We start from the raw sequence: 22,655 nt of genomic DNA, 5'->3' as shown, positions 1-22,655 counted from the left end.
CAGCTGCTGTACTGACTGTTGCACTGTATCTTTGTCTTTGTCCTTCCTCTTTTTCTGCAACAGCCCTGACTTCTTTTAGAGGCACATCTTGGCACCCTTTCCTCAGTTCAGCTCCACCTCCTCTTCAGACACACAAAAGCCCCCCAGTCCACATGCCACACCTACATAACCTCCATATTTTTATTTCTATGCCTGCCTGTTCTGTCTTTTCCTCTCTTCAGTGTTTGTGGCTCTCCCATTTTGCCTTGTGTTCAAAATTAGATCCTGGGAAAGAAGCCTGTGTGGCAGCTAATGGAAGGTTGTGTCAGCAGGATTTTGTGACACTCAGCAGTAATGCAGATGCACAGACTTTCTTCCTCAGACCTATTTCTTGAGGTTGCTTAGTCTGAAGAAAAGATGACTGAGAAGAGGCACAATTAGTTTTTGAATATATAAAGTGGATGCCACAAGAGTAGGTAAACTGCTCTTTCTGTCTGCTGCAAATAGCATCAGAGTCACACACTCAAATTATCAGGGAGGTTTATGTGAGGTACTCTGACTCTTCCTTCTGGCCAAAGGCAAACATCTGTCTGTCATGGTATCATCTCCACCTGGGCTAGTCATGCCACATTGCCTTTGTAGTCAATTACAGAACAAAACACTTTGAGGAGCAAACACATCTGACCTAATTTAGGTCGCTCAGCAGAGAAGTGACAACTTCATTCTACCTACTTCAAAGGTGATGAGTTCACATGTGGGTATGTCCACAGCAGGCATCTACCTTTAGCAAAATTAAATACTGAAGATGAGGAGATGGATTTGATTGTCAAACTCCTTTACTGGAAATCTGTACAAACAATGTTGACACAGCTCTCACAGATGTGCCTAAAACATTCTCCTTGGAAACAGAAAAAGACTGTGTAACTTGTCAAAGTCTCTTTTAACCATATCTTATAATTAAACTCACACTTGTATACTAATACCTCTTCTTTGTCTCTTGGATGTCCCTGGGCTTGACATTTGCACTGAGCACTTCTGCTTCTGGTCTTACCTTCCACATGCCCTGTTGGCTGTGTCTTTAATTTGAATTTGGATGATGGCATGAGACCGAGAGGAATCTGAGTTGACTCCAGTAGCTCCTGTGCTACGTTCCTTTCCCCCCTTCAAAATTACCTGCAAAATCCAAGTGAATTGCAAATAAAACCACAATCTCTCAGAAAGAGATCTAGTCCTCCTAAAATGAGGAAACATTGTGATGAAAGGTTCATTACAGCCTTAAAATTTGGTGCAAGGCAGTAGAGGTAGACTGGATCCCTTCCAATATTTCTTTCAGAGCTTTGTGAATGGATTTGCTTGGAGTGACACTACAGAGCTTATAGAGCACACTGCAAATAAGAATTTGTTGCATCACACACTTACTCATATTTGAAAAATACTCAAATTATAAAATTAAACTCTTTCTTATATTGCTGGCATACTTTTGTAGTACTATAGACACAAACCAGGAGACTCATGAACTGCCTAAACATTTCTAGATTTCCAAAACTAAAAAAAAAAACATTATGCCAGAGTAATGGACAAAGTTAAAGGATTACTTATACTTAATACAGGAAAATAAAACGAATAAAAGGAAGGAAGACAAGGCAGAAGGACAAAGGCTCCTTCAAAGTACAAATCTGGATAATTCTTTTTTGAAAACTTTAAAGGACTGTTGCAGAAAGTCTAGCATTGACTGCAGCAGGACATTAATAGAACAGTCATTAATTTTGCTTCTGGTTGCAAGAACAAATTAAAATATTGCCTAGCAAAATCAATACATTCTCAGCTGATGGACGTGAATTATTCATGCTTTTCAGTGGCCAGTTCTCAATGAGCAACATAACCAACCACTGCAGCTTCTGAGCCTTTTATCAGTGCTAAGCACAGATAATTTCTGAACCAAAGCCAACATCCAAGAGTAGTGAATAACCAGGAATGGTCTTTCCATATATCTGTTGAAGAATACTCAGAAGTTCTGAGTCAAACCAGTGACATTTCTGTGTTCAAAAGAGCCTGTGAACAATCTAATTTTTCCCTCACAATATCTGTAAGAATGAAGTAATTAATAACTCTTCTGTGTGTGGAATGGGATAATACCAAGGAATTGTAAATCAACCATATAGTAAATTTTCACTTTAACTTGCAGAAGCATCATCAGTTTGTCCTGAAGCTTGGAGTTAATGGGAAGATGGACAACTAAATTAAGTGGAATGTAAGTGGACAACACCATGACAATTTTAATGAGTCAGTTACAATATCAGGCACTTGTAATTGACACCGCATTACCAAAAAAATGAATTAAAACTATGCAAAGTCGGGCTAAATAGAAAGTAGATTTAATCAGCTTGCTTGTTGCAGGACACTACAGAAAATTGTCCAGTGTCCTTCAGAGCTCAACCAGATAGGGAAGGAAAACTGAAGCCTTGTTTATGGTGAATGTCAGCTACTGTTTAAAGATCTTAATTTTACTTGGCTGTTATCATGAACACATGTAAACAGTATTTAAATCCTAATTCAGACAAATATTTCAATCTTAAGTATTTTCTAGTTTCTGTTTCTAATAATTTTCAAATTTATATATTGTGTGCCAGAACCACATACCTTTTATATACAAAAATTAAGTTCATAGAACCCCAAGATATCACACTGGGAGAAAATATCCAGCTTTCAAGGTCCCTTACTGGGACTCTATTCAACTTCTGGAATCTTCCCCTAAGGAATGGCAGCAAAACTGACAGCTGTGAATCAACTGCTTGTATGTGGCTAACATAACAAACAGCTTAATGAAACAAGGCACTTTTAATGGAGCCCCTTGGTGCTCTGCTGAGGTCGCCAATTTCAGGGCCTTGAACAGCAACATACACATTGCTACACAGTAAATAATATCTGTAAGTGACACACCTCTCAAATCACCAAATCAGGCTGCAGAAGACAAGGAACTAATTCCAAACATTACCTCCAACAGATGATCTACACAATCCACCTGAATTTCCCGCAGTCCAACTATCTGAACAACGTGGTTGCCATCTTCTCTTGCAAAAAGTCTGAAAAGAGAACGATAGAAAAGAGATATCTGAAACCTCAGAAAGCAGCAATGAAAATACTTGTCCATGCCATGACACTGAGAAAAAGCAATCAAGGCTGCTGACAGGGGAGAGGCCCTGCTGTCATTCAATTTTTTTCAGAGCTGAAGTACTTCATTTACAAGCACCACTGACATTTCACTGCTAAAGAGACATTACCAGTGCATTTCTGCTAGTTGATGAATATAATAAAGCAGAAAAGTAAATTACATTTTAGAGTATCTGTCTCTCTTTAAACTGTATCTCAGGCTCTTCTAAGTCCTCATCAGACTGTAAATTTTGCTCTGTTCATATTCTAAGGATTTTTGCACAGGATTTTAAAGCAGCTCCTACAGCCTTAGAGTCATATTTCAGCATCACCTCCAGAGGCTTGCTGGGCTGAATCACTGGACTGCCAGGTAAAGGTACCCAGGGAGAAGATGAGCAGGCTCTGCACAGTCAAGCATGTAGGAGATCAACAGGATCTTCAGAGAAGGGATTGGCAAGAGCCAAATCCCACTGGCACAGCAGGAGGGACAACCAGAGTTTATGCCTGACCAGGGAAAGACAGGGACTCCACAATGGCTGACACATGATGGGCTGCCCAAAGAAGTTGTGGATGTCCCATGCCTGAAAACGTTCAAGGCCAGGTTGGATGGGGCACTGAGAAACCTGGTCTAGTGGAAGTTGTCCCTGCCCAGGGCAGCAAGGGTGGAACAAGAGGATCTTTAAAGCTCCTTCTTAAAATGTTCTGTGATTCTAAGACAGGAACTTCTGGCCACAAAAAGCTTGTTTCTCTACCTATGGAAGTTCAGCTATTATCTTATTACAGTGTAAGCAAGAGCCTGAGCTTGTATCTCAAACATAAATCCATATTTTTCCCCCAAACAATAAACCAGGCGTCCCTATCAATGTCACAGTATCTACTGTCAGATCTTGCCTTCCCACCTAAGTAGCTCCTATGAACAACTCTAACTGAATACCTAACATTTGCTAGTATGTTAAATGTAATCACATGAAAACAGTAACCGATTTCCAAACAGCAACCAGCTGATTCACAACCACAGGCTTATATGTATGTAAATCACATTTTTACTTAAATACCTTTTCCTTTCATTTAGTAGGTCATAAAGCTGTCCGCAGTAGATCTCATAAAAACTGATCAGAACAAGAAGATCTTTCCTGGATGGTGAAGTTTCCAGGTGTCTAAAGATGTCCTTGGCAGCCAGGGCGTAGAGTCCTGGGTTCCGGTGATTGCCTATCATGGTGTAAGTCTTGCCAGCACCAGTCTGCCCATATGCAAAACAAGTTGCATTGCCTCTGTGAAGACAGCATACGTGTTTAGTGCCACACCTGATTCATGCACATCTATTAAATATTCTGCAATGCTGGTATCTATCTATAGTGGTCCCTTAGCAATGATGTTTGGTCTAGTACCATCTCTGAGAAACTGCAGAATGCTTAACAATGATTTCCAAGTACACACTACGGAAATTCAATGTGGCACAAGGTGCTGGCTTTCTTCCTTTCTTTTCCTTTCCGTGCCCTCCCTACAAAAATAGATTTTGTACCTGGCAGAGGAATGGGTAAAAATGTAGGGCTGGAGTAATCACAGTGAACAATTTATTGCCAGTTTAGATTGCAGAATGGTCTCACCATAGTGTCAGATTAACCAGAATGCCAGCAGGAGGAATGGAAAAGTAAGGGGAAAACTGAGTAAAAAATAGCATAATCTCTTCTGGTGGCATTACTGGATTAGCTGTAATGTGAATTGTGGTTTTAGTGATTATTACACAGCAAGGTACAAGCCTCATTCTCCTTTTTCACCTTCCTTTTCCCAAGAGCATGACACTCTTGTCTCTGTTGATGACACTTGGAGATTTTCAGTAACAGAATACTCCATTTTGTTAATTTTCAGCATGTATATATAATCTTTTCCTTCAAAAACTCAAAAAAGAAATTATATTCAAGTATATATTTAATATATATAAAACCTTGAATAGAAATAAGATGTCTCATGTAAAGGCACCAACAATTTCCTGTTAATCAGGAAGTATGTAATTATAAATAAACCTATAAGCAAATATAAATAAATAAAAGAATCATTATTCATAATTTCTATTACCTCAGGAACTGTAAAAATGCATGCAAAAATATATCTCAATAGTTTCAGGAAAGAGGTAATATTATTTCTCTACAGATGAGTGTGTTGTGCCACACAGCAGCCTTTGTTAGAGTGAAGATGAGGGCTTAGAAATCCTGGGACACGTTTTTTTATTCTAGGCTGACCATGCTGTCTCTTTGTTGCACCTAAGACTCAATTTTAACCTTCTTCTGTAATTGAGATTTGTCACCAAGTGTGAAGAAAGTATTCCATGATTTATTTTTGTCAAAATTGCAATCAAAGATATTCTGAAAGGGGGAAGGTATGTGGCAAACTTGAAATGAAGGTATGTTTCAAAATATGAAAACCATAAAGGAAAATTCAGGCAACACATAAAATTGGAAAACAACAAGGCAAAAAATAACAAATGTAAGCACTGATGCCCTACCCGCTAAAAATATGCTGAATGAGAGGGTAAGCTGTCCTCATATACACATCGTGATTGGTACATGACTCCCCGAAGACTTCATCAAAATAAAAAACATGCTGAAAAACAAAGATAATCTTTACATGAGAATTAATATGTTTCACTTCCCCTCCAATTCCATCCAAAGGTAAAATGAAATCATGTAAGTCTTTCCAGTGACTTCATATGGCTTTGGATTAGATAGAGGGTGATTTAGCACACTTAATATGCAGCATGACCCATATAGGAACACACTAGTCAAGAGATTCAGGGTAGGGGTAAAAAAAAAACAAAGGAAACAAAAATGCCTCAATCTCCCATCATTCTGAAGCATAACATACCAGAGCCTTTAAACAAGGAAAAAAAAGAGCCAACTAAAGAAAACCTATTCATGAAATTAATCAGCCTACAGATGTACTGTCAGACTGTAACAGTAAAAAGAACCAAGAGTCAACTCTTGCTCTCTCAAAATTAGTTCTCATTTGTGATTAAGTGGTGATTAATTGCCTCGTTCTTAAAAAGTTTTGTGCCAGAGAAGAAAGAAGCTGTTCCTAAGCAAAGCTAGATTGTCAGAACTCAGAAGGGGGCAAGAAAATCAAAACTTCCCACACTCCAGATCAGACTCAAAGAAGCAGGGTCTGTAGAAATGATGCAGCATGTGTCCCACTGTAAAAGGCAGAACATGAACTGGGCCTGAGAGAGATCCCAACTGAAATTTTACCAGATAATCCAAACAGTTGTTCCTAAGGCTGAGATTGTAAAAATAACACTCAGGAGAGTGAGAATGGCTTGCTGCCTCTACAAATCAGTTCTGCTCCTGGTGCTATCAGTCACAAGTGAGAATTTGAACTATGACAGCACAAAGTATTTGGGATTAAGAGACAAAGACGAAAAGGGAACTTAACTTTCAAAAGCATTTGAGAAAAAAGGAAGGGAGGGATGAAGGTGTATGTGATTCACTGAAACAGACATACAGTGCGGAAACAGTGAAAGGGAACTCCTCACTGAAGCACCCCGGAAAGCCATCAGCAGGCATTTCTCCTGCAGCAGCTTAGCAGAGGGTTTATTTTGCCACATACAAAGAAAACTGCAAGAGACATACTTCTAGATCTTAGAATTCTGGGCTCAGGTTTGCTGGCACAGTCTGGCATAAATCAGAAGCAACTCAAATATAGACAAGTCTGAGCTAAAAGAAAAGCCCACCACCTATTTCAGTGTAAGAAATAGTAACAGTTCTTTTCTGTTTTCCCTCATGGAAACCCCAAGCACAATAAGCTTTACCCTTTCATGCAAGTGACTGGCCCAGTGGAGGATGTTACCTGTAAAATGTATTGTGTAAGATCAACTGCCTCCTTCTTCTCGTGGAGAAGTAGGGTTTCTTTATCTTTCACTGTGATTATATTAACCTCCCCACGTCTCTCCTCCCTCTGGCAGAGAGGACGTTTTCGGACACACACTCTGATTTTCTCTCTCTCTGTCCATGGAGTCTCTTTGTCGAAAGTATTGGATCTACAACAATAGTGGAGGTCCATATTTTAAAACCAGGTTACAACAGAATCCAGAACATGCCTGAATTTGTTACTTTTATCAGAGAATGTTTCTGTCATTAATACCTATCAAAAAACTCCATAGCACATCTCATTTTTACATGGTGCATTTTCTGATGCCTTTTTCTAATCAGACTAATGTTTCCTGTACACTTTTGTTAAAAGAACAGTTGTGTTTGTACAGCTACACTCCTGAACTTCTTGCTGGACTGACATATTTTCAGTTGTACACAAACGTGAGATGGAAGCTAGCACAATATCCAAATTAACATAATGAAATTTAATATTGCTGAAATTAGTTGCATTCATAATTTTTCACCTAATTATGTACAATAAAAGTACAAATTGATCTTGAAAAGGGGAAGGAACAATACTTAGTTGCTTTTCCTCTCATGCTGGACTTTATTCTTCCCATTATAGACTGTCCAACTGGTTACAAATAAATGACTCAATCTGGCAAATAAGATACTATCACCATGATCCTGTTTGACAAAAAAAAAAAAAAAAAAAAAAAATTGAAATATTGATCTCATCCTTGTCTCTCCTTTGGTCTTTTTTCATAAAAAGGTTATGTGGTTTCAGACCATAAACAAATTTGTGCTCTTATGTTTTGGCAATTTTACTTTAGTTCCCCCCAGGATACCTCAAAAACAGGTCATTTCATATTTCAGTGATTAACCTCCTGTATACAGCATTTCATGAATAGAATAGACCTGAATTAACCAAAATGTATTCATTACATCTCTCCCTTCTTCAAGTGTCTTCAGCCAAATCAGTAAAGATTTTCAGCCTGGATTTGTATTTTAAATAATCAAGCTCCAACTTGCCCAAAAGCAGTGCTTCTGCCACACTGTCTGGATGCCAGAATCTCTTATATCTCATATATATCTGATATATCTCATATATACTAGTTGTCTAACAAATTGTAACCCACAAGTTACTCAACATCTCATTAACATCCACGGGCTTGTGGTATCATTGCTGTTGTGCTCCATGATTCCCTACAAGCACATGAAATGCATATTTAAATCCCAAAATGTGTCTTTGAAGACCACACACAAGCAATCGTTACTTGTCACTAGAGTCTCTTTAATTTTCATACAACTTCCCTGTGCAGTCCAGGATCAGGCCCTGCATTTAGATGGAAAATTCTTTCGTCAGAAAAGAAAGGCAATGACACTTGAAATAAGATGCTTCATAAGCTGGTGTGAGCTTATGCATATCACTAGGCACCAAATGTTGTCCAGCAAATCATCAGAGGCTCTGAAGTTTAATTCTCAAGCCAGAGGGTGTAATTGGTGACCTAAAGTAAGAGCCTGCTGTGCTCTAAGAGCTTGAAGCAGGAAGGATTGCAATATTTGGAGAAAAGAAAAACTGAAAACTTAGAGATTCTGTTAATGAGAAAAAAGGAATAAATTCTCTCTAGCACAAAGGCACATAGGCACATTTTGTTGAGTATGTTTTGTACGGGAATAGAATGCATGTTAATTCTATAGGCTGAACCCTAAGTTTATATTTCTCACTAACTCTTTTAAAAATAAATTGCATTTTATAATAAAATAATTTTTCATTACTAGGAAAAAAATCAAATGAAAGTCATGACACAGATCATCAGGAATCTGACTAAATAATAGATGAGAAGAATAATTATGTCTTTGCAAAATCAAGTTATTTGCTGTGGGCAAGTTCAAAATAAATTTGAACATATTAGAAGAGCTTTGTCTTTCTGCTATCTGAATGTCTGTGTTTTCCAATAGTTCTCATAGATAGACTAGATAAGACTTCACAGTGGTAAAATCACAAGGTGACATGGGAAAATGGATGGATTCAGCTGCTCGACTTCCAGAAGAGATAGAGAATGCACCCAATATATACTGGAGGTTGGTGCACTTCTCCAGAAGGTGGGAATGATTTTTTTTTCCAGCCAAGGGGAGTTATAAACCTTTGTCTTGCATTTTACAGTTCAAGTGCTCTACTTACTATGTCACCTTAGAACTCTTCCACTGAGCCAGCAGCATCTATCCCTCCAGGCTACATGCAGTGGGAGCTGTAATTGACATCTCAACTCCATGGACCTTTCCCTGTACTAAGTCTTTCCCCACAGCCTTCCCAGACAAGGCCTAACTTCATAAAACTATCTCTCTTCATTGCATTTTAACTACCATGACTGCATTGCAACAAGCTAGATACTGGTATTACATGAGCACAGGCGTATGTGCTCTGCTGCTGAATCAGGAAAAAATATTTGGTGCTTTAAAAATGTTGCCAGGATAGATTTACCAGGGGTTCATGATAACCACAGCCCTCCCAGTAACAGATCACATGCCTAAGGAGCAGCTGCAAGGCGTCCCTCTCATCACCAGGTCTGTAACCCTTCCCAGCTGCATTCATTCTGCTTCCTTTTAAAGCTTCAGTTCAGAAATTTCTTTATAAACAAATATAGCCATCACAGCCTGTATTCATTTTACCAAGAAAAGCTTGACAAATTTAACATCAGGCAATGCCCTATTTTGGAAAAATAATGTTTTAAAAGATAGTCCCATTGAAAGACAAAGATTGGATTAAATACCAAGAAAACAAAGCCTTAAATCCCGAAAGATAATAAAGACTATTCTTAGACAGCCTTGGTGAGTAGCAGCTGGTGAAATTCAGATGATTCCTTCTACAAGACTCGGAGAATTGCAAACGCTTATTAATATCCCCCTTGTCTGTAAGACTTTGCATTGATCTGTAGTGCTTGGATTGCTTATCTGGAGGTCAGGAAATCAGATTCTGCTCCACAATTAAGAAATAATTAATTACAACTAACCTGAAGTATTAGCAAAATAAAGGTGAATATTACCTGACACAGGAATGAGGCAGTCCATAATTATAACCTGAAATATGAGTTACTCTTTGTACAATAGGAGCTTCAGAATCCCCCAGGAGAGGAGCAATATCATCAGAAACTGCTGGACAGCTGAGGTCATTTTTTGTACCTATTCCAGCAATATTTAGGTCTCTTCTAGTTAATCTGATGGGCTCAGAATTGTGTGGTAGAATGTGTCCCAGCATTTCCCCTACACTGTTCTTCTCTTCATTGGCACTGAAATCAGGTGAATGATACACTTCAGATTCAGACTCTCTAACTATTCCATCATCATCTTCACAGAAGGACTCGAAACGTAGCTGTCTACGGGGTCCTGACCTGGTCACCTGAGGCTGAATGAAAAGGCCACGTGGTTTTAAGTCTTGTTTGTTTAAGTCTGCAATGCCTTCCTCTCGCATAATTTTTATTATTCTAATGAGCTGAAAAAGACGCTTGCGGTCATTTATGTCATGGACCCCCAGTTTGGTGTAATCTTCCATGGAAACTTGGGCAAGCTCATCAATTTTCTGAAGACCAAAGGCGGCAAAGTGGGAAAAGTATTTTTCAAGTTCTGCTTCACAAAGGCATTCATAAAGGCATGATGCCATCTTCAACCAAGAGCCTACAAGAAATCAAACAAAATAAGCACTGGAATCATATGAATCATCACATCTGACAAAGTTACTAATGAAGAAACTGCACATTTCCTGATGCCATTACTTGCAGTTAGGCTAGATGCTTGTTTAACTCCAAGTTTATCATATACTAGACTGACAAACACTAGATAAAACAGCAATAACAACAATAAACTAAAACATGAAACAAATATTTTATCCATGAAACTATATTTTAAAACTATATATAATACACAACATGTATTATCACAAGGTGATATTACTCACTGCCACAGAGTTCCTACAAGTCTGGTGTCTACTTGATGAATGCCACAGCTACTGAAACCCTGTCCTCAAGCTATAGAATGTAAAATGCCTAATTTTAGACACTCAATTTAATATCAAGGCACGTGGTCTAATGTGGTTCAGCTACCCCTGGTTAACTAACCAGAGGGGAAAAAATTGCACTTGTCCTCACCTCAAGCTGCCTAATTAAGACCATTCATCTTATAGATGAACTATAGCAAAGCTGTAGTTTTGTTGTGCAACCTTCTCTTTTATGTCATGAATCCTGTGAGCATTTCTGAGTGTCTTTGACAGAAAAACCAAAAAGCAATTCTGCAAAATCAGAAAGACAGCATTTCTCTAAATCTATATATGCCACTGGAATGTCATACTTGCATTCTTGGGAAACCCAAAAAAGAAACATGAATCACCAAAAAGTATGCCCCAGATCCCCCAACTTCTTCACTTATGTCTTACTGGGAATGCATGGTGCAGCTGTCTGTATCCTGATGGATTAGTATCTGCAGATATTTTTATTTGTTCCATAAAACACAAAAATGATAGTATTTCAAGTATCTGCTGCCCACTGCCTTCTCGTATCTTTGTTCAGTCTAGGACCTTAACAAATACTGCTCTTACTCATGTTTGCAGGTCACAGTTAGACACAACAAAAACAAGTTAATTAAGTACTCCTCCCTGTAGCTCAGGGTAGATCCTTTGTGAGGATTTTCAAGGCTCTCTACAATGACATTATGGAAGAAAATAAGGTCATCCCCAAACTGGAGTCCATATCATTTAATCAATATATTATGTTTAAGTAATAACAACAATAAAATTGTAAAGATTAAGTATAAAGTGCTGATTGTGTAAGATATTACAGAGGCCAAAATGTGCAGTAGAGAACATCTAAAATTACCTAACAGGCCATGCTTTAGGTGAAATTATGAGATTTGACAACAACAAACTCCAACACCAAAAAATTCACATGTAAGTGAATTTGTTTCATGTGTAGGTAACATGACTCTGAATCCTGATGGAATGTTTGAGTCAGTGTTGAGGCTACTAGATCCTGGATGGGGGAAATGAAAACTGACAGAGAAGACAGCAAAGCCAGAGATCAGGGAGACTAAATGCCATATGTGTGCAAGGGTTTCACAAGAATTCACTACTTGCCAACTTCTCTAACATAGAGAAACACAGGGAACCTGAGACTTCATTTAAAGAATTACATTTTGGAAAAACTCCCTTTCTTACATAAGGTAGCTTAAAATGTAAAGCCAGTACAGGTGATGTGCAACTCTCTGTATGCTCTGCCATGGGAAACTTCTTTTTGATGTATTGATGACTTCCTGTTTGATGAAAGGAGCACCTAGAACTCAAGGCCAAGACACCAATCTTTAAAGTGTTGAGAATCTGTTAAAGACAAAAATAATGCAATAAATTGAGTCTGCTCTCTATCTGTATCCTAGATTACACGTACATCTTTATATATTCTTGTATCAAATACAGAGAGTCCAAAGACCCTAATTCAGTGTTAACCTCTGTTCAAGTTATAATGGGTGAACACAGGAGGGAGAAAAAAGAATAAACAGGGAAACAATGGAGACACTTTCTGAAAAAATACCAGCAGACAAGAGAAGAGAATAGTGGATTTAAGGTCAAGGTTCTAATTAGAAATGAAACAAAATATATTTAAATAGCTAGAAATAACAGGTTGCCATTATATGGAGTGACAAGTCAGAAGAATTCTCAGCAATAGGAAAATGCAAGTAATGTAGGTACTGCAGAACCTACAAGAGCCATGTAAGCAGCTCTCTGTGGCTAATTGGCTAAGGCTCTGTGCCATGTGAAAGCAACAAAATGGTTTCTTAATGAGACTTGGCCTCTTAATGAGACCTGAGATCTGCCTTCCCAGATACAATAAATCTTACTGGATCTAAGTGGTTTCAGGGATAACTCCAGCAACTCCTTATTGACAGGAAAGGAATTTCACAAGCTAGGAAAACAAAATATTCACTAATAAAGGAGTAACAAATTACTTAAACACTTAAAAAAATTAAGGATTGGCATAACAAGAGGTTCCAGCATTTTTGATCACTTTAAAACTCGAGAGCAGACAACTGCTAAAAGATTTTGGGTGGTTCAAACATGAAAGAACTCAGGGAAAACTGTAATAGCCAGTGAAACTCTTCTCATCTTTCAATCGCTGATGCTCTAAAAAAAAGGATATCTTTCTCCTTGTTGGAAGAATATTTTAATTCACCCAACCCTGTAGAGATTGTTGTGTCTGAAGATGCTTTTCCTAACAGATATACAATTCTTCAGAATAAATTTGCTTTGTGAAAACTAAGAGGAGGTTTTCAAGAATCTTAAATTGTTAATGCCATCTTCTGGCAAAAAAATGTAGAAGACTTTTAGTCTTGTAACAGCCAGCATTTCCTCAGTTATTTGTTTGCTCACCCATGAGAACAATGTGTCACAGGGCATAAAAAAAGAAAAACATACCATTCTTCAGTGTGGTAATTTTATATCAAAAACTAGGTCATGTTTCCCACAAAGATATGAGTAGCTTCACTGAAAATGGGGTGCACATAAAAGACTAGGACTTCTTGAAATAGTTAGGTATAACATATTTTGAGAAAGAGCCAAGTGTGGAGGTATAATTCTCCATATGCACCCAACCTGACACCTCTATGTGGCAACCATGAACTCTCTACAACTTGTTTCTTATGCCAAGATGTTCTACAAAGATCTTAAATGGCTTCCAGATGCTGGTAATGCATAATTGCTTATTGTAAAAAAACATTAGAATTATATATAAAAGAAACCAGCTTAGCCACAGAATTAGACAGCAGCTTGCCATCAGAGAACTCTTCCTCAGCTTCAGTATTAGAGGGTTTTTTTAAAGGTCATAAAGCTGATGAAAAAAAAGAAAACTCAGGTGTAAATAATAGAAAGGAGTGGTTACATTTTTCTGTCCTGAAGGAAATTACAACAAAATTACACTCTAGCATTCCATTTTAATGACTCTCCATTTTAAAATGCTTTTAATTGTTAATTACCTCTTTCACGTGATCTTTTCCTTCTCCGTGCACTTTTCAAGGTGGAAGAAAGGTCTTCAAAGATACTTGGTGTCAATCACTGTGTATAAAATAAATTATGTAAAAGCCCCACAGATTATTTTAAGAATAAAACATCCTTGAATCACTATACTTTGATCCTTATTAACTTCTGATATATTAAAGATCTCAGTATCCCATTCACTTGAATAACCCTCAATGTCCTGTTATCCCACTGTAGCTCACTCATACTGACCTGACAATTATAGATGACTTAGAGTGACAATTTTAGATTTAGATGATTTCCTGAGTGTCACCACTGAGAGAGAACACGTGTCATTTTATCTATTCTTTAAATTAGGGAAATAAAGTGAAGAAATCTTACATGACACCTACAAACACAAAGGATACATTTTATCCTGCATATAATCTAAGGTAATCACTCTGAATCATAAACCCTGGCCTGATCATTAAATAATTTTATTAGTCATGATTTTCAAGGGTATTTGATAAGCATAGAAATTGTTAATCAGCATGCAAAACACAAACACACCTTGTTTTCCATGTAAACCATCCTGCTCTACAAGTATTTTATAAAAATAAAACTTAAGAGCTTTAAAAGTTTGTAAATGTGTGTAGGTGGGTATTTCCTCTCCTAATGGCAACTACAGCAGTACACTGTACTCATTACTTGCAACCATTTTACCCCAAAAAAGACTTCAGCACTTCAGCACACGTTCTGTTCATCTGAAAGAGTTTAGAGATTTTTTGAAATACAGAAGCAAAGAATGAACAGGGAAAAGGGAAATGTATTAATTCGAGTCACTACCCATCCATCTTCATTCCTTATTCATTTGAGCATTAAGCTCTTCTTTTTAAGGTGATATCCAAAGCCAAATCTGATTTAACCCTCCAGAAGTGAATGGCTAATTTGCTTTCCCAGAGCACCACACAACATGCTTTACCTTTAAATCATTCTGACCCCATTCCTTGGGAATTAGGGCCTTCCTGTGAAAAACAGGGTCAGGCTGCAGCTGCACTTTATTAAGACAAGCTCCACAACAAGAGATAATATGTATTGTAAAACGAGCCCATAAGTTAATTTAATGCAACAGGTAGGGATCTGTGAAGCCGTGGTTGACGTTGCAGCAGATCCCTCTGGAAGATCATAGGATTACTCTACACTGCACGTAAACAACAGGGTATTAAACATTCCACTGCTCCTTGGAACAAGTGTTCAGCTGTTTTGAAGCTGAACACTGACAATAGATAACCACTTACAGCTTCAGTACAGCAACAGTAACTGGGCAGGACAGAATGGCTTTAAAGCTAAATGGCAGCTATTTTACAGCTGGAGCTTGACACAGGTCTGCTGCTTGCACAACAAGTAAGAAAAGGGGGTTTCCTTTGCTACTGACATACCTTGAAGAAGCTACTAAAACAATATCATTAAAACTGGCTTACAAACAACTAAATAATGGGGATTTTTTTGTTACCTCAGAAAGTATTTCAGAGAATTGTGTTCCTCTATCCATACTAATTAATGCTATTAACACTGGCTTACAAAGAAATAAATATTGAGGAATCTTTTGTTTCCCCACATAGTATTTCAAAGCATTTAATTCCTCTCTCCGTACTAAGTATAGCCCGGTGACCTCAGGAGAAGAGGCCCCATCCTGCAGCTGATCCCGACAGCTGCCAGGAGCAGCTGCATGGCGAAGGGGAAGTGTCCAATATTGGCATATTGAATATTGGAAGTGTCCAATATACAACCACGTGCCGAGAAAATTACCCACGAGTTACAGCAGGGTGCCAATTATTTGAAAACCCTGCCTGAGCTCATCCACCCATTACGATCTACCAAACGCCCCTCAAGATTTCTTTTCTAACTTAAAAGTTTTATTCAACTTTTTAAATATAGGAACATTAAAATATATATTTCTGTATATTATACAAAATGTACTAAAGCTATATTTTAAATAGTACTTAAGCATTTTATATATTGCACATAATATATGAATATATAATTTTAAAATTGCAGTTACATACTTTACATGTTATATAAATTATGTGCTATCTATAAAATATATAAAATACCTAATTTAAAAATATTTTATAATTATAAAAGTAGCAAGACAAACCGCCACGCGTCCGGACTTACACCGCGTGTCTGAAGGGGGGAGGACATGTCTCATCCTTCCCTGAGCTGTCCCACCACGGCTTTTCCCCGTCCAGAGCCCGGTGGGGCCGGTCAGGGCGGTGTCCCTAGAACCCTCCCTGACCCAACTGTCCCCGTCCCGTCAGAGCTGGGATCCCCCTCACTCACCGGCCGCGCCACCGCTCGGCGGCGGCCATTAAGCCGCATCTCCATAGCAACAACGCTTTTCCCGCTTCAAACGCCCGCGCGCAACCTCGCGCGCACAGCCAGCCAATAGAGAGCCGGGAGAGGGGCGGGCGGGGCACGTCTAGGCGGCGAGAGGCCAATCCGAGGCCTTCTCGGGCATAGGGGCGGAACCTAAGGGAAGGCGGGAGGGCGGGACGAGAAGGGCGTGGCTACCGCCCGCAGAGATGCCGCTGCGATTGGCTAAGACTGACGTCAATCAAGCTCTGGTCCCGCTCACTGCCGGACCCGGAAGCAGAGGTGAGGGCGGGGGTCCATGGTGGCCGCTGTGGGGGTGACACGTGTCCCCGTTCCCGGTGTCCCCATCCCTGGGCATGGGAGCGACCCTCTGCGGGCGGGGAGGAGAGGGCAGGTCAGCGGGGCCCTGTGGCGCCAGGCGCCGGCGGAGGAGCCCTGCTGGGATTTGTCCTTGTCCTTCCAGGCGCGCACGGGAGGTGGTGCTGGTTCCCCGGCTGGCCCCCGGGCTGTGGGGGCCGCAGCGGGGGTGTTGTCCTTGTTGCGGCTGATCAGGAACTAATGGGAGCTGTTGAAGTGGTTGACCAAAAGAGCTGAGCGTCATCCAGGGGTGTGGTTGGTGGCGGAGGACTCCGCGTTGTGTTTTTCTATGTTGGAAGCTGGAGGTGCTTAGTGATGCCGCTCTTGGCGTCCCAGGAAAATACAGTGTTCTGTAAAGTTATTTACTGAGGTATGCGTCTCTGCCAGAATGCAGAGCTTTGCCGGGAACTGGGGATGGTCCAGATCTATAACATGGATTACTCGCCTCCATTGCTTTCCCTGTTTTTCTCTATGGGACTACTCCTGCTGGCTGCGAGGCTTATTGCTGACAATATTTGTCACAATATTTATCAGTATCTTTTAGGTGTGTTCCGCATTGTTTACATCAAATCAGTGCTTAACACGCATGCCAAGAAGCTTTTAGTTTTATATGACAGCCTTATGTTTAGGCAAGACAGCAGAGAGCCTGTCCTTTGTCATTCATTTTCTCAGTTTTCCCTCTGATATTCTGAAGAGTCCTGTGCTCCGGGGAAATTGTCCAGAGCAATTATTTCCATATGCCAGTTCCAGTAATGTTGAGATATTACTTCTGCACAGGGCCTTTGGAGTTTTGCAGTGGAAAAATTGCAGAGTGTTAATCTGTGGCTTTCCTTTTGCTTTGTAATTTTTTTGCCCTCCCCACAATATGGTTTCTAATCTATCAGCAGCAAAGAAATTACATGCAGGTCATTTTTCATGCTTCTCAATAACATTCTTTTTTTTCAGCTTTTATCTAGGTTCTTATTTTCCTGTTTTAAAGGGAAAGTTTCTTTACAATTCAAAGGTAGGTAATAAGATACAAGTTAATTCTGTGGTAACTTAAAGGAGGTAGACAACTTTTTTACTGTGCTGAGATCTGTTTGCTGACTAAATACAGTTGGTCATGTTTGAGCCCCATGTTTTGTGCTGTTCCACAGCTCCTGGTGTGGTTGGCAGAGGGGAATGGCTGTGAGAGCTTGTGGCTTGATCATCTACAGGAGGCTGCAGCCAGCACCATCCTCTAACAGCATCGAGTACCTCCTGCTTCAGACATCCTACGGGACCCACCACTGGACCCCGCCCAAAGGTGATTTTTGTTCTGATAACACTCCTGGAGGTCTCAGGCTGTAGAATGGATTTTGGCTGAGACCAGTTTAGAGGGGCAGTTACCACCTTAGAGTAGCTGCTGGCTGTGCTGTGGTGCTTCTGAGGCATCTGAGGGGGGCATTTTGACACTGAAATCCTCTGCAGGTTGTGGCTGCATGAAATATTGGGCACAGCTGATTTTGGGCTGGGGCTCAGCTCACTCAGCCGAGCTCCTCAGGAATCTGATGTTTCTGTTAAGATGTGTACACAGCTGAAGCAAGGTAGTGAGGGAATGTTCTACCTTCTTACCTAGGGTCTGATCCTTTGCCAGGCACCTCTGCTGCCAGTGCAGGATTGTTTGACCCATGTGTGATCAGAGGGGTCACAGTTTGCAGGAAGGCAAACTGAAATCTGTAATAGTACACTTTAATGCACCTTTCTTAGAAGGTGCAGGAGGTCATTGATGAAGATCACTTGCCTAATACAGTAGAGATGAGAGGGACAGGTAGGAGAATTAACCTTACCTGCTGTTCTTGGTTATCAGTGGGGCCTCAGAGCAGAAAACAAGCCCTGTGTCCCAGGACAGAGCAGCACCTCCTCAATAAAGGCATGTGGGAGAGCCAGTGTTTACTAGTACATAGTCACAGCCCTGGTACATAGTCACATGTACCAGGAAAGTGCAGCACAGAAATACTTCAGGTTCCTTGTAGATCTTCTTGCATGCTGTTTTTTACCACCTGAGATTTCTTCCCGATAGTTTTTACTTCTTATTTTGTAAAATATGGTGCTTTCAAAGCATGGTGTAGCAGTTTATAAATGAGAACTTGCAAACTGGGGGAAAGAAAATCTTTTAACAGTGTCAGCTAGGCTCTCCTATTAAGGGAAAGAACAAAACTTTCCAAACCTCCCCCTTTATCTACTCCACCAAGAGCCTAGGGGAGTTGAGTGGAAAGCTAAAAAACATCTGGGACATGATTGATTGTTGTGAGAAGAAGCCCTTATGGAAAGACTGCCTGGGAACACAGAAATTCTGGATAAGTGATTTAAATTACTTGTAGGTGTTTTGGTGGGGAGCTAATTGTCTCAAAAGCATACATCTCACACACTGAGAACTGAGAAATAGTAGGTTGGGAGGGACTCTTAAAGGTTGTCTAGTCCAAACCCCCACCAGTGGGCAGGAACATCCTCAACTAGAGCAGGTTGCTCAGAGTCCCGTCCAACCTGGTTGTTTCCAGGGATGGGGCACCCACCACCTCTCTGGGAAACCCATGCCAGTGTTTCACCACCCTGATAATAAAATCAAGTCTTCCTTGTCTGTTCTCTGAGCCTGCTCTCTCCTAGGTGAAAAGCAGGAGCCCTTCTCCTGTCACTCCAGGCATTTTTCAAAAGTCTGTTCCCAGTTTTCTTATAAACCACCATCCTTTAGCCAGCAGAAGGGGCTCTCAGGCCTCCCCAGAGCCAGGCTGAACAACCCTGACTCTCTCATCCTGTCTCCAAAGCAGAGGTGCTCCACCCTCTGATCATTTTCATGGCTTCCTCAGAACTCTATCCAGCAGGTCAATGTCCTTCCCTGGCTGAGGACTCCAGGGGTGGATGCAGTATTGCACCCATCTACCCACCACAGCAGAGGGGTAGAATCACCTCCCTCAACACACTGCTTAAGATTTTAGAGATCAAAAGCTGCATTCTGATGGTGGCCTCTAGAAGAAGCTTGGTATTAATTTGGGGGAATTTAATGGAAAGAAGCTATTCCATTTTATAATATTTCTGATAGGAGTGGTCTTGCAAGCTGGGATGTGCAATGTGGTAACATGTATGTGATGCTGACATGGATTCCATGGGGCAGGAGCCAGGAGAAGTTGTAATTGTCTCTCAAAACACAAAAGGCAGTTTACAGCTACAGCTGTACTTTGTTATTTTAAGAGTTCTCTAAGCAGCAGCAACTCTTATGGGATTATAAGAGTTGGACTTGCTTGGATCCCCTTGCATGAACCTCATCAGCCTTATCTCTGCCCCTAGGACTGTGACTTTGCACTAGCTGAGGCTGATGGGAAGGGAATGTAGAGTTCATTTTCCTTCTCCATCTGTTGGAACTGCACTAGTGGAAACAGGTGGGAGGATCTGAAAGCTGTGGTGTGGGAGGTGCTGCCTGCTGTTCTTTTTCTGCCCTCCAGGTAGACTCTATTGCACAAACTTGGCAACTTACCAAGCTTAGACCTGAGGTTATCAACAGGTATCAACGTCAGATGCTGCTTTCTGCAGAGCTGCTGCTGCTTGAAAGAAACATGTATTTTACATTTGAGGTGATGTCATGGTGTGAGAGGTGTCCACGCTTCCAATACAGAGGCAGGGAAGTGAATGGGGCCTGTTGCAAAAGCAAAACAAACTTCCTGCATACCCCAGTTGTGGTACTAAAAGGGGGCTTTGGGTACCTGGGACCTGAGGAACAATTAATCTCTGAGATGAAATTACAACTATTTGCAGCCAGCTACATAGAAAATAGAGTGACATCAGGGACAAAGTAGAGCTTAATTTTTTTTTTTCGTCCTAAAATGTCCCAGCTCCTGCTATGTTGCTTTTTTGAGGTATTGCTTGGCTTGTTCTATTTATGTTCTGGTCTGGAACTTTCATGAGAAAACCAAATCTGACATTTCTCAACAAAAGTACAAACGGCTGGGGACGTGTTATATTTATCCGTTGTTTGTAGTGGCACCTCTCGTTCTGAGCAACATAAAATTATGTGTCCTAGGAGAACTACCCAGCTGGTGAAAGGGGTGACTTTTAGATTTGTTGGTTGTTTCAGAGGGGAGTATAGAAGAGAAAAAATCCCTAGCTTCCTAAATGAAACCCACCTTTTAAATGGTATATTGATACCTGGTCCTATTGTTTCTGGACTGTTGGCACAAGTGAGAGTTTTGCAGAATTGAGCCTTAAGCTTATGTGAGAGGACATGGTTGAGAGAGGATTAAGACTCTCAGATGACTTGTCTCCACTCTAACTGGATAAAGGAAAAACGAGGGACTCATTACTCCTTTTGGGTGTAGAATACTCCAGAAGTGGAGGGGAGGAGTGGGAAGAAAAGATGTCTGGTGCTGAAAGGCCGATGGAATTTTCAGGAGGTGAGGGATAAACAATGATCCTAAAAGCTGCAAGACAAAGATAAATCAAGACACAAGATCTGGAAAAGCAATCTCTGTTCTCCAGTTTACATTTCATCCTGTGTCTGCTACCATGTACTCTCATCTCCATCTCACGGTGTTTCCCGATTAAAGCAAAATGTGAGTTTCCTTCCCAGAAATTTACTTTTCCACCCTCTTGGCAGGCCACGTGGACCCAGGGGAGGATGACCTGCAGACAGCCTTCCGGGAAACACAGGAGGAGGCTGGTCTGCAGGCCAGCCAGCTCACCCTCATCGAGGGCTACAGGAAAGAGCTGCACTACCCTGTCCGTGGCAAGCCTAAGACCGTCGTGTACTGGCTGGCAGAAATGAAGGACTGCAACACAGAAATCAAGCTGTCAGAGGAGCACCAAGCTTTCCAGTGGCTGAAGCTGGAGGATGCCTGCAAATTTGCAGAATACGAGGACATGCAAGCAACACTGAAGGAAGTGCATCAGTTTCTCTGCTCCAGAGAATAAGTGGGGGTTTTTTTAATATAAGGGGATTTCTTGAGGAGATGGGTCTGCTTTTTATGTTTTAAACTGGAGGAAGAATTATATGGCTGCAGAAATGTAGATTTCTTTTTTTTTTAATCTGTAGAAATTCAGTGAGGATACATGGAGCTTTTAAAGAGATTGTGCTTTTGTCTCCCCTAGCTAGCACAAAAAAGCATAGTCTGATTGAACCATAAGCCAGAGATGTCTGAATTCTGAATTGAAGCCTAGGGCTAACAAAAGACTTCCTCTGTCTCCTTTTCTTTTTCTACTTTTTTTTTCCCTTTCTTTTTGCTCCTTGAAGTGCTGAACAACCACAGGTCTTTTTGAAAAATCAAACACTTGATACATCTTGACTTGCTGATGTAAAGCTAGAGAGTTGAGAAAATGAGCATATGGGGATTTTTAATAACAAAACACTTTCTGCAGAAGTCATACCTTGAATTTCAAATGAAGAAGCAGTAGTTCTATTCCTAACTCTTCCAGTGATATGCAGGGATAACTTGTCAGATCATTTCAGGTATTTTTTGTTTGTATCATGAATTTATGTACCTCCCTAATGTACTGTTGTGAGAACATTTCCATCCAGAGAGTCTTAGTAAATGATTGAAGTACAGTATTTAAGTGGTAAATTGAAGTTCTTTTGCCTCTTTCTTTTAGTTTTTTGATCTTTAACAGACACCTTAGCTATAAAATTCCAGGGGGTTGGGAGGGGGTACTTAATTCACTTTCTGCACAGGATATCCAAGCTTATGTGCAATCTTGTGTCTGCTTCATACTATCAGTGCTTCTATGGCTGCAGCCACTCATCTTTTGGGGCAGCAGACATTAATAATGTTGGTACCAGTGTGACAGGAGTCTCTTGCTTGTCACTCCATTATCTTCCTGTGGAGTGATTTAAAATTGTATATATTTATATTTTCAAGAAAAGGGATGCACTATAAGAAGGCTTTTATTTATAAATATATATGGTTTTTATGTATGATAAAAAACTTCAGTGC

The 22,655-nt window shown here is 40.3% G+C and overlaps 2 protein-coding genes across 8 annotated transcripts in view; one reads left to right on the top strand and one right to left on the bottom strand.

Moving 5' to 3' along the window:
• The window catches only part of KIF24 (kinesin family member 24), a 30,961-nt gene extending 14,578 nt beyond the window's left edge, over positions 1–16,383 (bottom strand). Inside the window, exons 1-9 of one of the 4 annotated variants that reach the window (XM_056513862.1) lie at positions 16,330–16,383; positions 14,007–14,085; positions 12,199–12,357; positions 10,040–10,667; positions 6,970–7,159; positions 5,633–5,730; positions 4,185–4,400; positions 2,975–3,062; positions 1,031–1,152 (exon numbers count right to left, since the gene is read on the bottom strand). In XM_056513862.1, the coding sequence (XP_056369837.1) occupies positions 1,031–1,152; positions 2,975–3,062; positions 4,185–4,400; positions 5,633–5,730; positions 6,970–7,159; positions 10,040–10,653 (1,328 nt within the window). In that variant the 5' untranslated portion in view covers positions 10,654–10,667; positions 12,199–12,357; positions 14,007–14,085; positions 16,330–16,383. Of the gene's footprint in view, positions 1–1,030; positions 1,153–2,974; positions 3,063–4,184; positions 4,401–5,632; positions 5,731–6,969; positions 7,160–10,039; positions 10,668–12,198; positions 12,358–14,006; positions 14,086–16,164 lie in introns of all 4 variants that reach the window. The other 3 variants (XM_056513865.1, XM_056513863.1, XM_056513864.1) reach the window with 3 other exon arrangements.
• Positions 16,384–16,573: 190 nt separating this feature from the next.
• On the top strand, positions 16,574–22,273 carry NUDT2 (nudix hydrolase 2). Of its 4 annotated transcripts, XM_056514139.1 has the most exons (5): positions 16,628–16,644; positions 16,826–17,089; positions 17,665–17,722; positions 17,856–18,004; positions 21,326–22,273. In XM_056514139.1, exons 4-5 carry the CDS (start codon positions 17,881–17,883, stop codon positions 21,637–21,639), a joined length of 438 nt encoding a protein of 145 aa, XP_056370114.1. In that variant the 5' UTR covers positions 16,628–16,644; positions 16,826–17,089; positions 17,665–17,722; positions 17,856–17,880; the 3' UTR covers positions 21,640–22,273. The 4 variants fall into 4 exon arrangements, with proteins under 4 accessions (XP_056370117.1, XP_056370116.1, XP_056370114.1 ...); XM_056514141.1 differs by lacking the exon at positions 16,826–17,089 and having other exon boundaries at positions 16,602–16,644; XM_056514140.1 differs by having other exon boundaries at positions 16,641–17,089.
• Positions 22,274–22,655: the final 382 nt, after the last annotated feature.

The sequence above is a fragment of the Oenanthe melanoleuca genome, chromosome Z (genome assembly GCF_029582105.1).
Source record: "Oenanthe melanoleuca isolate GR-GAL-2019-014 chromosome Z, OMel1.0, whole genome shotgun sequence".
In the NCBI taxonomy this organism is placed as follows: Eukaryota; Metazoa; Chordata; class Aves; order Passeriformes; family Muscicapidae; genus Oenanthe; species Oenanthe melanoleuca.
The sequence above is the reverse complement of the archived record's forward strand: the minus strand, read 5'-3'. Positions and strand labels throughout refer to the sequence as shown.